Raw genomic sequence first — 15,465 nt, forward strand, 5'->3', positions numbered from 1 at the left:
TCGCGAACACTAGAAAACCCGCTAAATCTACGAACAAACTAATTCTATTGGTTCAAAAAATACCCTGACTAAGCGAAGTAAAGTTCTAGAGTTTTCTGTTTAATTATTTTAAAAATTGTATTATTCGAAATTTGTTGAGTTTAGATGTTTTTTTGCCTATATTGTTTTAAGAATATGCTATCAAACAAAAATAAAAATATCAGACATAAATCTTTTAAACTAATATTTGTTTACAAAAATAAATGGTTTAAATATAAATTTTTTAAATTGTCAAAATTTTTGAAAGTTTATTATATATTATTGATTTTTATTAGCATATTCTCATTTTTTATTTAAAAAGTATGTATTTTTTATGTAAATGTAATTTTGTGTATCTGTTTTTTATTCTAGTGTAATCTTTTAAAGCAATTTTAAACGATTTATTTTGTAAACAAAAAGACTTTTAACAATAATTGTGTTTTCAATGAAATAGTTAATAATCATCGAAGTTAATAAAACTAATTATGACATAAACATAAAAGAGGTTTCTGGTTACTAAACACAAACATGTATACAAAGTAACTCGCGCTATATATATATATATATATATATATATATATATATATATATATATATATATATATATATATATATATATATATATCAGCGATAATGTGAAGCAGTTCCGCTTCCTCTTCATTAAGTATTTTTAACCTTTTTAGTTGATTTCTATCTAATTAATTTAATTTCTACAGTAGCTTAATGATTTAATTATTTGATTTGTTCATCTTACTAAGAAGAATTGTTTCAAATATGTTAAAATTTTCACGCGAAACATAAAATTGTTATTAAAAAAATTAACTTTTTAATTAATAAAATAATTTAGCTTAAATAAAACTAAAGCTAGCGTTAGTTCAATTAGAATCTTGTAAGAGTTAGACTTTTTGGGACTGGGGGCTATTTTTATATTGGAGGCCTTTTTATGTGCCACAGCATAAAAATGATTAAATAAAAAAGTCTTGACCATTTTGGGGCCCCTAACATTGCAGGGTCCAGGGCTATAGTCACCTTTAACCCCAACTGGGGTTAATCCAGCACTGGAAAAAAGACACGAGTATATAAATGAAAATTATATTAAACTCTTTAATAAATAAAAGTACATTTGTTTCCAAGCAGTCGTAAGATGTTACTTTATATTAAAAATGTTGCTTAATTTTATAAAAAAATTATGAAAGAGCAATGTTTCAAAAATATTTAATTTATTTTGCTTTAAGTTTTTTCGCGTTAAAAGTTATATTCTTTTTCTAGTTTTTTTTGTTATTTTCTCTCATTGGTCCTGTTAATCTTTCTAATGCTTTTTTTTTTGTTCTCAAAATGTTCTCAAAAAATGACTAAAAAATCTGGCTAGTTTTTTGCAACTAAATATTATTCCCATGGTCAGTTATCGAGAGCGATCGCTCCAGCTTCCGGACCAAGCCTGGTGCTGCAAAATAATTTTGTCAAGTTTTTTAGCATATTGTTGATGTTTTTCTATTATTGCACAGTTCAAAAGCATTAATTATCTACTGTAGCTAATTCATGGTGCAAAAAAATTCTTTTGCTTGTGCTGTTATAACAGTTGTTTGCATAATTGTTTAATATTTCTTGATGTCTATGGCATTGTGTGAAATCACTTGATGTCTATGGCATTGTGTGATATCACTTGATGTCTATGGCATCATTTGATATCTTGATGTTTATGGGGTAATTCCATATGAAATCATCCAGACCATGACACCCTTACGTCTCAGAATTTATTCATATTTACCTACTTGCAGTCCATAATAAACATATTTAATATCGAGAAATGTGACATTGGAAAAAATCACACACATGGAAAGTAAAAAAAGAAAAGTCAGATTTGGTTACAAAAAAAAAAAAAAAAAATACATTTAAAATAATTTTAAATGTATTTTTTTTTTTTTTGTAACCAACTGTTTATATCCTCTAAATCTAAATCAGATATGTTGTACGTACGACCTGATATTGTTGTGGGTGTAGAAAGTAGATAATTTCATAATTGAGCACCCAACACTTGTCATTTCTCATTGGCCAAAAGAAGTTTTTACCTGGTCCATGTGGATGCATGAATCTGACTTTTATATCAAGCTCACTTACATCTTCAGCAATCCCTACCCACCAAAATCCGTCATAAAAACATGCAATATAATCCATTTTTTTAGTGTTAAATGAAATTTCTTTATGTTTGCTTTTTGGAATGATATTAAAATTTCAATACATGTATCAATACTTGTTTTTTTATAACTTATAGTGTTTCAAGCAATTGGAATAAAATGATGATATGTGCTTGTACCAGGAACTGTTCTTCCACCTAAATATCTTTTTTCTAATTGTGCTCGTGTTAGGTTGATTTCATGTTTAGAAAATAATTTAAAACAAATTCCATTTATCTTGGCTTTACAAAAGTGGTACATTAAATTAACATCTAAAATCTGCCCAGTAGTTATTTGTTTTAGACTTTCTTGACATCCTACTCTTTTAACAGACCCACCAATACCATCACAGGGGGATTTACCATGGCTGGTGGCAAAAAATACCCATTCAGCATTGAAATCAAAGTCTTTACTGTGATGACAAAGATTGATGAAGTTTTTCAAATTTTTAAATTGTGCTGCAAAACCATCGGTAAAGTATTTCACACTTGATACATCAGGTAGATTTTCTTTGATATATCTAGTTATATCTTCCTGAGTCTTGTAAATAAATCCTGTGTCATGATTAACATCTTCTGAAAGGTAACAAAAAGATTTGTGTTTGAGAACTTTTTTCTCTATAAAATAAAGTACAATCGTAAAAAGTGAACATTGACTTTAACTCCAGTGATAACTTTCAACCTCATCCTGAACAACATATTGATAATTTTCAGCAAAATCTCCTAAAATTAAGCATTCGTTTTGGTTAAGATTTTCTTTACAGATTTTTAAGTATCTACTTTGTGTTTTTGCAATATATGAATGAGTGGTAAGGTTGTCAATGCTGTCACATAATAAATCATTAAATTCATCTAGTGGCAATGATTGTAATAGTAGTGTTGTACGATCGGTACTCTGTCATTTCTTGAATGCTACATCTTCGAGCTCATGGTCCATAAACTCCTGCACTAAAAAACTTTTTAATGCTTCAATACCAGGGCATTGGTTACATCGATGCAACATACATTCTGCATTTTCAAGCGAACAAACAATCAATGCCATGAAATCTTTATAACTTTTATTCCACCTAATGGCATCAATGAGAAATTTAGTATTTTGGTGATGTTTGCATACAAATACATTATGAGTACCTGACGCATTAGTTGTAATACACCATTTAGGTTTAAGAGTACAAAACTTTGACAAACTGACTTTGATGTTAGGGTAGTCTTTTTTAAATGCAACATGTAATTCATTAAGATTGAGTAGCAATAATCTTTTTTGAACATGTTGGTTTTTCCTAACACTTAAAAAATCTTTTTTTCCTAGCATCATTCTCGAAAATTCATCACTTTGATAAAAGTTAATCACTAAATTAACTGTTTCTGGTGAAAGTGGGTTTCCAATTTTTTTTTCTGGCAATGATAGAATTCCATGCTCATTTTTAACTTATCTTGCAGTTCGAACAAGATACTCAGACACTTCAAAGTAGCTTGATATCTTTGTACATGCCCATGATTTTGGTGCGAGTGTTAACATTTGCACCTTATGGCGATAAGAGTCAGTCCCTGAAATTTTTTTTTTTATTTCATACATTAAAATGTCTAGATCATAGTCATTGTTAATGCTGTTGTTTGAAATAGGGCTTTTTACTTTTTTTTTTTTTTTTTTTTTTTTGTTATTTCACCTCCCCAAGGCCCAGAAGGCCACTACAGATGAGGAGGCTACTTAATTGTGGTTATAACCCTCTCTCAACTCTATAACTCCGAAACACAAACCTTGACGAACAAGGCCGCTGCGCGGAGAAGCAAGTTGAGCGCGGTACTACCAGGGACGTGGTGGGGATCGAACTCGGAACCTTTCCCTTATGAAGCGAGCGCACTACCACTACACCACTACCGCATTCTTTACCACTTACCACTTCTGTTGTACCACTTACCACTTCTTACAATTACCACTTCTGTTGTTAAAGAAGTTTCTTTAACGTTATATGCTAATGAGACCATTTTTGCAACTCTGTCAATAGTGTTCTCAAACTTTTGTTTTGCTGCAGGCAATTTGCTGTATTTCGAAAAACTTTTTAGTTTGACTGGTGAAATTCCAAGCAATTCTATAGTGGTATCTAACTTAATTTTTTTCTTTTTTAATTTGATTCCCATTCCTCCTGTGAATTTAGATCTCCGTCTGTTTCTACTGCTTTTTTGTAACATTTACTACAGAATTTCCAACCTGGGGTTACATAAACATTATTTTGTTGCAAAAATTTCGCCAAGTCTAGGGAAATCTTTATATTACCTAAGAAACAAATTTAGTTTTAAGTTTTTAAATTAACTAAAAATTTAAAATTTTTATAAATAATAAAATGTTTTTCTTTTATTTTAATTTCCATATTAATTCTGTTGTAACTAATGTTAGATTACCTTTTATAGCAATTTTTTTACTTTCCATGTGTGTTCCAAAAGGATTGCAACACTTTGTAATTTTTCTCTCAAAATATTTTCCATAGAATTGCTCATGATAACAACATATAACTCTTATTGAACATTATTTTTCCTTTAAATTTGCTCGCCATATTATTACTTCTTGTTTTTCACAAGAAAGATCTTTGAATTGAACAAAACCTTGTTTTCTAGAAAATCCAGTTTTGTGGCAATGAATGTTAAGATTTTTTCCAATGTCACATTTCTCCATATTAAATATGATTATTATTTATAATATTACCTGCTAAAAAAATACAAAAACAATAAAATTCACAATCATTCTTTATAAAAATACAAACAAGGAAAGTAAAACCTTCAAAAAGAACAAAACATTTGCTTGTTTTTGATATAATAAGAGGTGAGCATTCACTGATTTGAATTGAAATAATGATTAAAAATTGTTTCTCAAACTTAAACTAAAAAAAAACTTTAAATTGAATTTTATTAAATTGAGATTGGGGGGAGGGGAGGGCAGAATTGGTCAGAGGTCCCCTGGCCCTCCCTTGGCCTATGACTATAAACGTCCTAAACTAATCAATAAATAACACTATTTGATGTTTTATTCAAATAAATGTTCTAAAAAACATTTCAATTGCTTTCGTTACAAAATTTAAATTTTTCTAAAAATACGCAATTTTTAAATGCAAATTTTGACCAAGTATTAGAGAGACAATTGATGAACCTAACTTTTTTTAGTAGACCTAAGATAAAATAATGATATACAATTAAACTTTATTCGGGCCACAGCCTTCATTTTACCTCCAAAAATCATGAATTTTCAAGTCCATAATTTTGAACAAAATTGGATAAACAAGACATTTCCTGAGACAATTGAGTCTTGAGGGTGCTCTTTTTGGATTCCGCAAGTAAAAATCTATTGGGGTACCCAATTTTAGGAAATTTTCCCAAGCCATTATGAAGATACTATATGTCAAAGTTGCTTTGTAGTCGCTCCAGATAATCACTAAAATGCTGAGTCAGCATTATTTAAACTGTCGATATCTCTGGACCCCATGTGTATTTGTAACTAAAATTTTCACAGTTATTAGTTTTTTAATATGGACTGCAAGTAAGGTAAGAATGAATAAATTCTTACGTAAAGGTGTCGAAAATATTTTTTTTAAGATGATTTCATATGGAATTACCCTATGGTATCCTTTGATGTCTCTTGATGGGACAACTAAATAAGCGCAAATTTAATAAGTGCGAATGGCGTATGTGCAAACTTACATAAGTGTGAACTGGCATAAGTGCAAAGCAGTTGCAAAAACTGGCATAAGTGCGAATGGACATAAATGCGAACTGGTGTAAGTGCGCAAAAAGAATTTGTTAACATTGGCATAAATGCGAAATGCTACTTTGCACTTATGTTAATATTTGCAATTTTGGATGGCGCACTTATGCCAGTTTGCGCTTATACCAATGTTTGCAAATTCTTTTGGCGCACTTTTGCAAAATTCTGGCACAAGTGCGAACTGGTATAAATGTGAGTATTTATACCAGTTAGCACTTAGAAATTCTTTTTAGAACACTTAGATTTCTATTTTTGGATTTCCCATTCCTAAGTCATGTAAACATTTGATATTTATTTAGCAATCAACCTCTTAAGTTAAAAAAGAGTGAAATTCCTGAATCTGAAATTACTTTTTACATTTAACATGCACCTTCATTGAGCAATGCCTTTAAATAAACTTCCTCATGGTCACTGAATGATAAAAAAAATGTTTCGGCTGAATTTTTTTTGATTGAAACAAAAGAATAAATACATACCAAGGAAAGCCAACTTTTTATTTTAGTCAAAGCTTGCCCTCTCTGTTTTGTAGTAGGTCAAATAGTCTTCATAATATATGCCACAATACGCACTTAATAATTTATTCAAGCTCATTTTATTCCTATGAGTTTTAGTACATGACATCATTGATTTTTTTGTTTGTCTAAAAAATCAGTTTTTTAAACAACAACAAAAAAGTCAATGATATAATGTACTAAAACTCTTAGGAATAAAATAAACTTGAATAAATCATCAAGTCTGTAGATATAATAAATCATCAAGTCTGTGGCATATATTATGAAAGTTATTTGGCCTACTACAAAACAGAGAAAGCAAGCTTTGACTAAAATAAAAAGTTGGGTTTTTTTTGTTTGTATTTGTTCTTTTATTTCAATCAAAAAAATTTACCTGAAATGTTTTTTTTTTAACCATTCTTTTTATTATGAACAAAATATGTCTCGACAGTTTGGGATCCCTTTAATATACGTGTTTGTACATGTTAAAAATTGATAAATGTTTTGATTTTTTAGGAATTGTTTTATAGCAGCTGGAATCTATGGAGCAGTACTTATATTGTGTTGTTATCAGAAATGGGCAATTTCAAAAGGATACACAAGGTTTTAAGTTTATAAGGTATTTCAATTATACTATAATAATTTATAAGGTATTTCAATCATGTTTTAATCACATTATTTTTTTATTAAAAATAAGAAGTTTACTTTGTTACCATAAGTATATGGTAAATTATTTTACTGAAAATTTTTTTATTTTTTGTTAATTAAATGCACATGCTTTTGTTTTTGTATATTGTTTGTATTAATAATTTTCTTTTCTCTCATATATTATTTTATACTTCTTTTCTCGCATATATTATTTTATACTTATATATTATTTATACTTACTAATATATAATAATACTTATATTTTATTTATACTTACTAATATATAATAATACTTGTATTATTTATACTTGCATTTTTCCATGCATATTTATTTTGCTTAATTTTATGAGCATGTATTATTATGAAAAAATTTGAAACACTAAGAAGCAAAATAAAAGCTAATTAAAAATTTAATAAGTTTTATTAAAAATAAAAACAAATTTAAAATGATATACAAACTTTGCAGTGTTTGTAAAAAAAAAAAGCTTTTGAAAAACAGGAAGAGGTATGTTTTGTGAAAATTTTTATGGAGATTCTAAATCTGATAAAAATTTTATATGATACCTTTTTTATAAAGGATTCTGAATCCTTTGTTAAAAAGGTATCAAAGGAAAGTTCAAGTTCTTTGCTTGTTTTAAAACCATTGTTTTAAAGCCATTGTTTAAAAACTCCTAAAGTGGAGTGTGGCAAAATAAAAGGGATTTGTAAATAAGAGTATTTTTTTTTCTTTAGTCAAGTCAAAAAATCTATTATATTTTTGTACATAGCTCTATAACTTATATACAACATTAAAAATAATATTGTTATTACTAAATTTTAGATAAATTGGAGAGTGGATTTTCAAAAGGTGATTAAATTGATTTTCAGAAATCGACAAAAAACTGGACTACTTAGGCACATAAATGTTGTACTATAAATGTATAAATGTTGCAGGCAGAACAAAATTTATATTTTCTCTATCTATTATTAGGACCAAGAGTCTACTATTAGATCTAATATTTAAATAGATTATAAATTTCAGTATATAAAATTTGGAAATAGAATAAAGTCAAATTTTTTACTTTAGTGGCTCAGCACCAAAATTCATCATTCAAAATTCACTTATTTGTTGTATTTAAGAATTGCATGGTTAGTCTAGAATAACCATAAGTTTGTGCAAATTTTCTCTATCTTTATGGGTTGATTTTTTTTTTTTTTTTCTGCCAAATTATCTCCGAGTTTGATATTTTTTATCTTTTGCCCTCCTTATCTCTACCATTCTTTTTTGTTGGAGTATAGATCCTGAATGTATCAACTAAATGCATTTCTTTGTATCCTTTGAATGTATTAACTAAATGCATTTCTTTTCAGTTTTAATTCTGGGATTATCTTTTTCTGGATATATCTAAAATTTCAGATATTTCTTTCAACTAATAGTTTTTCCGGATTTCAAAGCAGTTTTCCATAAATACAAGTTTAAATATATACTTTTGCAATATATATGTATATGTTTTTTAACTTTTTCAGTCATTTTATTCAGTCATTTTTTTTTTCATACAAATTTATATATATACTTTTGCAATATATTTATTTTCAACTTTTTCAGTTATTACTCATACAAAAAATAAGCAAAGTTTCAAAAATATCGAGAAACCATCAGCTTAAAACTAAATTAAGACAACTGTAAAATTTCAGATTTGTTTTTGCAAAATGTTTTCCAGATTTTTAAAATATGAATGATGATTGTTAATTATTATTGCAACAATTTTTTTTAATAATTTGTTTCAGTTGGAATAAAAAAGATCCATATGTCAGTGAAAGCTCCTTGAAAATGAAAATAAATAAATGAAAATGAAAATAAATAAATAAATAAATACCAGTCCAAGTTCCAATATAATATATCAATAAATATATATCAGTCCAAGCTCCAATATAATATGTCAAGGTCTTTAAAAGTGAAAAAAAAACTACTTAGAAATCTTAGAAAACAATTTGTTGTAGTGACAAGTCTGTAATGAGAAGCAAGATCTAATTCATTAATGCAGTTGTGTAACTTTTGGATATGGAGAGATGCTCACAATGGTAGGATGCTTGATGTGAAAAACAAGCAATAATTTCTAATATTTCAAACAACAACCTTCAATAAAACTATGAACAACTTTCAACGAAACTTTAAACACTTGTTTTTATAATTTATTATTTTTATTGCAATGCATTTTACGGTAATTTTAATTTAACATTACTAATGTCAAATTACAATGATTTACACAATATTAATCCTAATACCCATAATTTATTTTTTGTCGTACTATTTAAAGTTAAAGGAAAATTATCTACAAATTTTAATTTTTATTTTAAAAAATCTGTTGTCATTAAAAATTTTAAACAAATAACGTTTATAATTCTTAAATTTCTTAAAAAGTAAATTTAGGGGAGGTTATGCATAGGGAGGGGGGGGGAGGTTCATTATTTATTATCATAATATACATTATTATCATAATAAGCATAACAATACAACTGCTCAAAACTCTTAAGATAAGTTGAAAATTGCCAATTTACAGTTAAGATGAAATATTATGAATTTATCTTTTGTAATGTTATTGATGGGTGATAACTAAAATTCCGGACAAAGTTTGAAGGACCATAACTTCCTTGTTTTTTAATGTTTTATAAAAGTAAAAAAAGTATTTTATAGAGAAATATTTAATTTATTCAATATAATATTCAATTTGATTCATTCACTTCATTTCGTCTGACACTATCAATCAAACTCTTGGTGCGACTAACTGTTTCTTGGATAACATTAGGATCAACTTTGGTCAAACAATACTTAATTCTTTCTTTAAGTTGTGAAAGTTTTCTTGCTTGCCAATTATTCTTATACACGAGACCTTTCAATATTGACCAAATATTTTCAATGGGCCTGCATTCGGGTAAATTTGTCGGATTATCTTTTTTTGGTACAATTTCAATATTTTTAGCCTTTAAATGAGCAGATGCAAGGTCTGGCCAGAACACAAAATTATCATTTTAAATGATGCTCTTCTATAAACGGGATAAGTCTCTTTTAAACACAATGCTCTAAGTAAATAAACTGGTTGATAGCGTTGCTAGATTCTCGAAAATATGGTTTTGAGGTACCTTTGGCCGAAATAGCGATCCAGACCATTATTTTTTCTGGAAACTTCTCTTTTTGGCTGTATTTTACATTCGGTGGAATAAATTATCACTGGAGTAGTAACTTAGCATTTCCATTTATCGAACTGTGATTTAAAGTAAAATACCATTCATCATCAATGATCCATTCAAAGTCACGGTAATTTTGGTAAAGCCGACTGCAGCATGTTCGAATTCTTAGCATCATTTGCTCATCTCGCTTCGGAATCTTTTGCTTTTTGTAACATTTGATAGCAGATTGATTTCTGAGTATTTTATTCACATACGGTTGCGAAATACTGAATTTACGAGCTATTTGCCTTTGTGAAATACCATCTTGATGGTCAAACATGGTTTTAAGCTTAGAAACCTTACTTTTTGGCAATTTTTTAGCTATACGACCACTTCCAGGCTTTCTTTCATGTCCAAATTTGTTTTCAGCGCGTTTTATTATGTCATAAATGGTAGTTCTTGGAATATTTTTAGCAAGAAAATGCTTTACTGTGTATGTTTTGCCGAGATTTATATTTTCCAAATAAAACTCATACACACGTTTCTGCTGTTCATCTTTGTTTTTTTGGTTCACCTTCATTTTTAAATGATTGATTCAAATACTTTTTATGATTTTCTAAAAAAAGAATATGTGAGCTAAATAAATATATTTTAATTATTATGTATACTTATTTTAACACGAAGCAAAATTAACTTTAACTTTGTCCGGATTTTTAGTTATCACCCGTTAGTGAACAAAATTATTATTACCTTTGTGTTAAATTCAATAAACTGTTGACTAATAATCAAAGTAGCAAATTTCAAATAATGAAAATTACTTTAAAAACGTATTTTAAAAGTACACATAAAAGTAAAATAAAAGAAATTTTGAATGAAACGTTCAGCAAAAAAAAGTTGTACAGATTATGCTAATTAAAACCAATTTCTTTTCCCATATATTAACAAAACACTTAATGGATAGTTGTGATGTATATTGTACTTTTTTAAATTTGATTTAAACAAAGATAAGGTGACTGAGTTCCATATCTTAATAATTTTTTTTTGCAGAAAAAAAAATCGCTGGGTGTCGTTATTACATATATTACGTCGAATAAATTTTGGGGCATAACATATAGTGAGAAAGTGCAAATGTAAAAAACTCAGAAAAAAGTAGATCGACAAAGTTGTGTATAATTTTGTATGTCATTATAATGTCAGATTTTGTTCTACGGCAAGAATAATCTTTATAAGGAATATGACATCTATTACAGGCAATTCTAGTAAATTGTCTGTAATAGATGTCATATTCCTTATAAAGATTATTAATAGTTCGCATATTAATTGATGCTGTTAAACTAAATTAAAGCTATCCAATGGTATTGCTTATTAATTTAATTTTTTTTGTCCTACACCCTTCAGTAAAAAAATTTTTATTATTATTATTTCGTACAATATTTTCTTATGAATGATGAAAATTTTGACCGTATATGGTATAACCATTTTTGATTTGATGAGGGTGGTATAAATTTTATATGGTCATAATTTTTAAATTATTTTCTTTCACGTTTGTGGTAAGGGGAATTAAAGTTTTTAAATTTTGTTATTTTTTTAATAACTGTTAGATAAATAGATTTTAATTTTAATTTTAGATAACTGGAAGTTTTACATTCGTTACATCACTTAGCAACCGTAATTTACTTGTATAAAAAAAATATTTTAGTTTATGTAGTATAAATGGATTTTTAGTTACTAATTTTTTTGTATAATTTGTGTTGTTTTTATGCTTTTTTTTTTCTTATGATTGAGCTAATGTATCGGGGTTTAAAGATAATCAGAAGTATCTAAAGAAGTATCTCTTTTAACTTAAATATTTACAAAACTTGTCTTACGCATTATGAGATTTTTTTTAAAGTTACTTACACTAGAGTTGTGCGAATTTGTTTAGAAATCTTATAAACGCCTGGTGAATTCTTTTGCTCTCAAGGATGCTGAATCCTTTAAATCCCAGTTAACGTTTTGGGTTGGTTATATCAAGGACGTCTTAATAAATGGTTTAACGCATTGTTTAAAAGCTATTAGTTTTTATAAATGACGAAAGCAAAGCGATAGGTAACATCTGTGTCACGCAGAGAACAATTTATATACGTTAAAATGACGACTGTCGCAAATATTCAATTAAAAAAAAATTATATAACGTTTAAGTAATTTACTAATTTGTTTAAAAATATTCAATAGACCTCTGATAACTCCAGTATAACAAAAAGTTGATTATACGTCAAAATGACGACTGTCTCAAATATCCAATTTGAAAAAAAATATGTAAACTAAACTAAGTAATATATTTTACTAATTTATCTCTAGTTTAATCTATAAATGATTAATGGTATGACCCACAACACTTGAAAAATTCTTTTTACTTTGCGATATTCATCTTAGTGTGTCGCATTGCATTTTTACAAAAACGCTATTTTTGACGTCGAAGTTAATAATTTAATTAGTTATAGTTAATAGTTCATTATTTTTGCTAATTTTAATACATAAATCGTGATTCGTAACCATTCTCACCTCTCATTAATTTTTTAGTATGGGCAAATCTTAAGATTCGACCCCAAGAAAATGTAGGGAGGTAAAAACCCTGCTTCTTCATTTTATACATTCTTAGAAAAAGATGAAACTACGAAATGGCAGAAAAAAGATTGCTAATCCACGTTGTGACCGTAAAATCAAGGGCATCTGTCTTAAAAATAGAAAAGAAAGTGTAGCTCAATTTGCTACAATAATAAACAATGAAAGAATCAACGTATTCAAAAGGACGTTTCGAAGACGGTTGACTGAAGAGAATTTAATGGGTCGTTGTCAAACCACGTTTAACTGAAGCCATGAAAAAACAAAGCGACTGGAATGGGTTAGAAAACACTAGAAAATGACTATTGAAGACAGGAATAGAGAAAGTATGACTTATAATATTGTAAGAACCCTAAAATATTATAGCTTTAAAATTTAAAATATCTTTGTAATGTTTTACAGGTCTGCTTCTCGGACGAATCAACATTTCAAATTTTGGTGGATAAAAGCTCATTTGACCGACGCCGCCAAAGAAAAAAATTCCACCAGGACTGTCTCATGGAAAAGGTTAAACATCCTGTGAGTGTAATGGTGTGGTCTGTGATCTCAACCATGGGTATTGGTTCCCTCTATATTGTGGAAGAAACCATGAGGCAGGGCTAGTACAAGCAAGTACTGGAAAACAGGCTTCTGCCCTAGGTCCAGGAATGGTTCTCTGGTAACGAAAGAGTATATGTTTTTGCATGACTCGGTACCGTCTCATTAACATAAGAGTGTTACAGCATTCCTAGCTGAAAAAAATGTGTGCGTTTTGCCTAGGCCGGGGAATTCACCTGACATAAACCCCGTAAAAAATCTATAAGAGTTCGCAAAACGGAAAATTGTCAAAGAGATCATCACTACCAAGTAGCAGTTAATAGAAGTCCTTATTAGAGAGTGGCATAACAACCCATGTCTCCAGGGAAATGCAAAAGTTTGCATAGAAAGAAATGCCCCGACGCCTGAGAGCCGTTATTGTAGGAAAGGGTTGCATTACAAAATATTAGGATTATTACCTTATTTATTATTATAAAACTTTTTATAAAAAAATAAATAGTTATGAAGAAGTAATTATGTTGTTTAATATTCTAAATGAAGCCCTCTAATGATAAAAACGATAAGAAAATAACTACAAGATACGCATTTATTCATTTAAGTAGTTCAAACTTAAAAATTAGTAAAAAAGTAAAGTGTTACTAATAATCTGGCCACCCACTGTATATTTCGTAATTGCGATACATGAAATTGGAAAAGGACATTACAAAAGCTGTGGTTTTGTGAATTTGAGGCATCATCTTCAGAAGTAACGCATTCAATGTGTTGTGGGTACTATTATTACCTGGTGCAAATTTTTAAATTTTTTTAAATGCAAAAATTTTAAATGGTGTCCAAAAGATAAAGTGGTGAACTAAATATTTTTTTAGAACTAATAATCCTGGTAATAATTATATAACGTTTTGCAATCAAAAAGTGAGTTAAAAAATTAATTAATAACTTGATATTTTTCATATTTTTATTGAAATTTGAAATTAAGTTACCATAATTTTTGCATTTTATAGAATACTTATTCATAATTTTAAATTTTTTCAATGTTGCTAAACATGAATATTAATTTCTGTACAGAACTTAAACAGTTAAATAAAGTTTATAAAAAACTTATATAAGTTTAGACTACTGCTTTTATAAAATTAGGCTACTGCTCTTACATTGAGGAGTAATAACAAATCTTTAGAAATAAAATAAAAGTTTTTTTTAATATTTTAACTTATTGTTTTTAATTTTAATTATCTTAAATTGGTTTTTTTCTCAGAATGCTATTTTTTAGCAATTACTCGTTATAGTGCTTTGAAATTTTGTGCAGTTATAGAAGTATATATGATGAACTCATTGAAGCAATATATTTTTTAATTTTATTCTTGAGCAGAGTTATGGGGTTCTAAAGTAACCTTTGGGATAAATTTTGGCCATATACTTGTTTATGCTATAACCTCTTCATGCTTTAAACTAACTTCATGATTTTGCTTCAATGAGTATCTTGTTATATTATAAGTAAACTCTGAAAGTTTGAGCTTTCATAGGATCTACTATTATCTCAATACCTATTGATGAATCTCTTGACATTTTTAAACCTAGTTTGCGACACAAAACTAGGGTCCAAATGTGATTTTTTTTTTTAATTTTTTTTAAAGCAAATTTGAAATATTATCTGAAAAAAAAATCAATAGTATTTGTTCAAAATAAACAATTTGAAAAATTTGACCACCTTAATTTATTGTAGTTGTTAAATATTGATTAATCTAATTACAGTTTTCATTCAACTAGATTAAAAATCATTAAAAACTTTAGCTAATGCAAATTTAAAACATTAATTGATTTTTAAATGTATAACTTCGTTAGAACAGTTAAAAGTTGCACAGGTCAACAACAAATAAACAACTTATTTTTTGTTGCTGAACAAATGATACGATTTATTATAGCATTACTCATCATTTGGGGTAAAGTTCATTTTATCGTCAAAAAAAAAGTTATTTAAAAGTTTGTCAACCTGAGTTTCAAAGCGCATTTTCACAGAGATTTTAAATGTATCTTATTCTTTTAAAATATTGTTTAAATTTGATTCCATAATTTTTTGTCGTGTATAAATTTATTTT

The 15,465-nt window shown here is 27.8% G+C and overlaps 1 protein-coding gene across 2 annotated transcripts in view; it reads left to right on the forward strand.

Annotated features, from left to right (window-relative positions):
• LOC136081802 (ribonuclease kappa-like) overlaps positions 1 to 11,976 on the forward strand; it is a 34,706-nt gene extending 22,730 nt beyond the window's left edge. Inside the window, exons 4-5 of one of the 2 annotated variants that reach the window (XM_065799969.1) lie at positions 6,953 to 7,055; positions 11,860 to 11,976. In XM_065799969.1, the coding sequence (XP_065656041.1) occupies positions 6,953 to 7,046 (94 nt within the window). In that variant the 3' untranslated portion in view covers positions 7,047 to 7,055; positions 11,860 to 11,976. The remainder of the gene's footprint in view (positions 1 to 6,952; positions 7,056 to 11,859) is intronic. The other variant, XM_065799970.1, reaches the window with a different exon arrangement.
• Positions 11,977 to 15,465: the final 3,489 nt, after the last annotated feature.

Source organism: Hydra vulgaris, chromosome 06 (genome assembly GCF_038396675.1).
Source record: "Hydra vulgaris chromosome 06, alternate assembly HydraT2T_AEP".
Lineage (NCBI taxonomy): Eukaryota > Metazoa > Cnidaria > Hydrozoa > Anthoathecata > Hydridae > Hydra > Hydra vulgaris.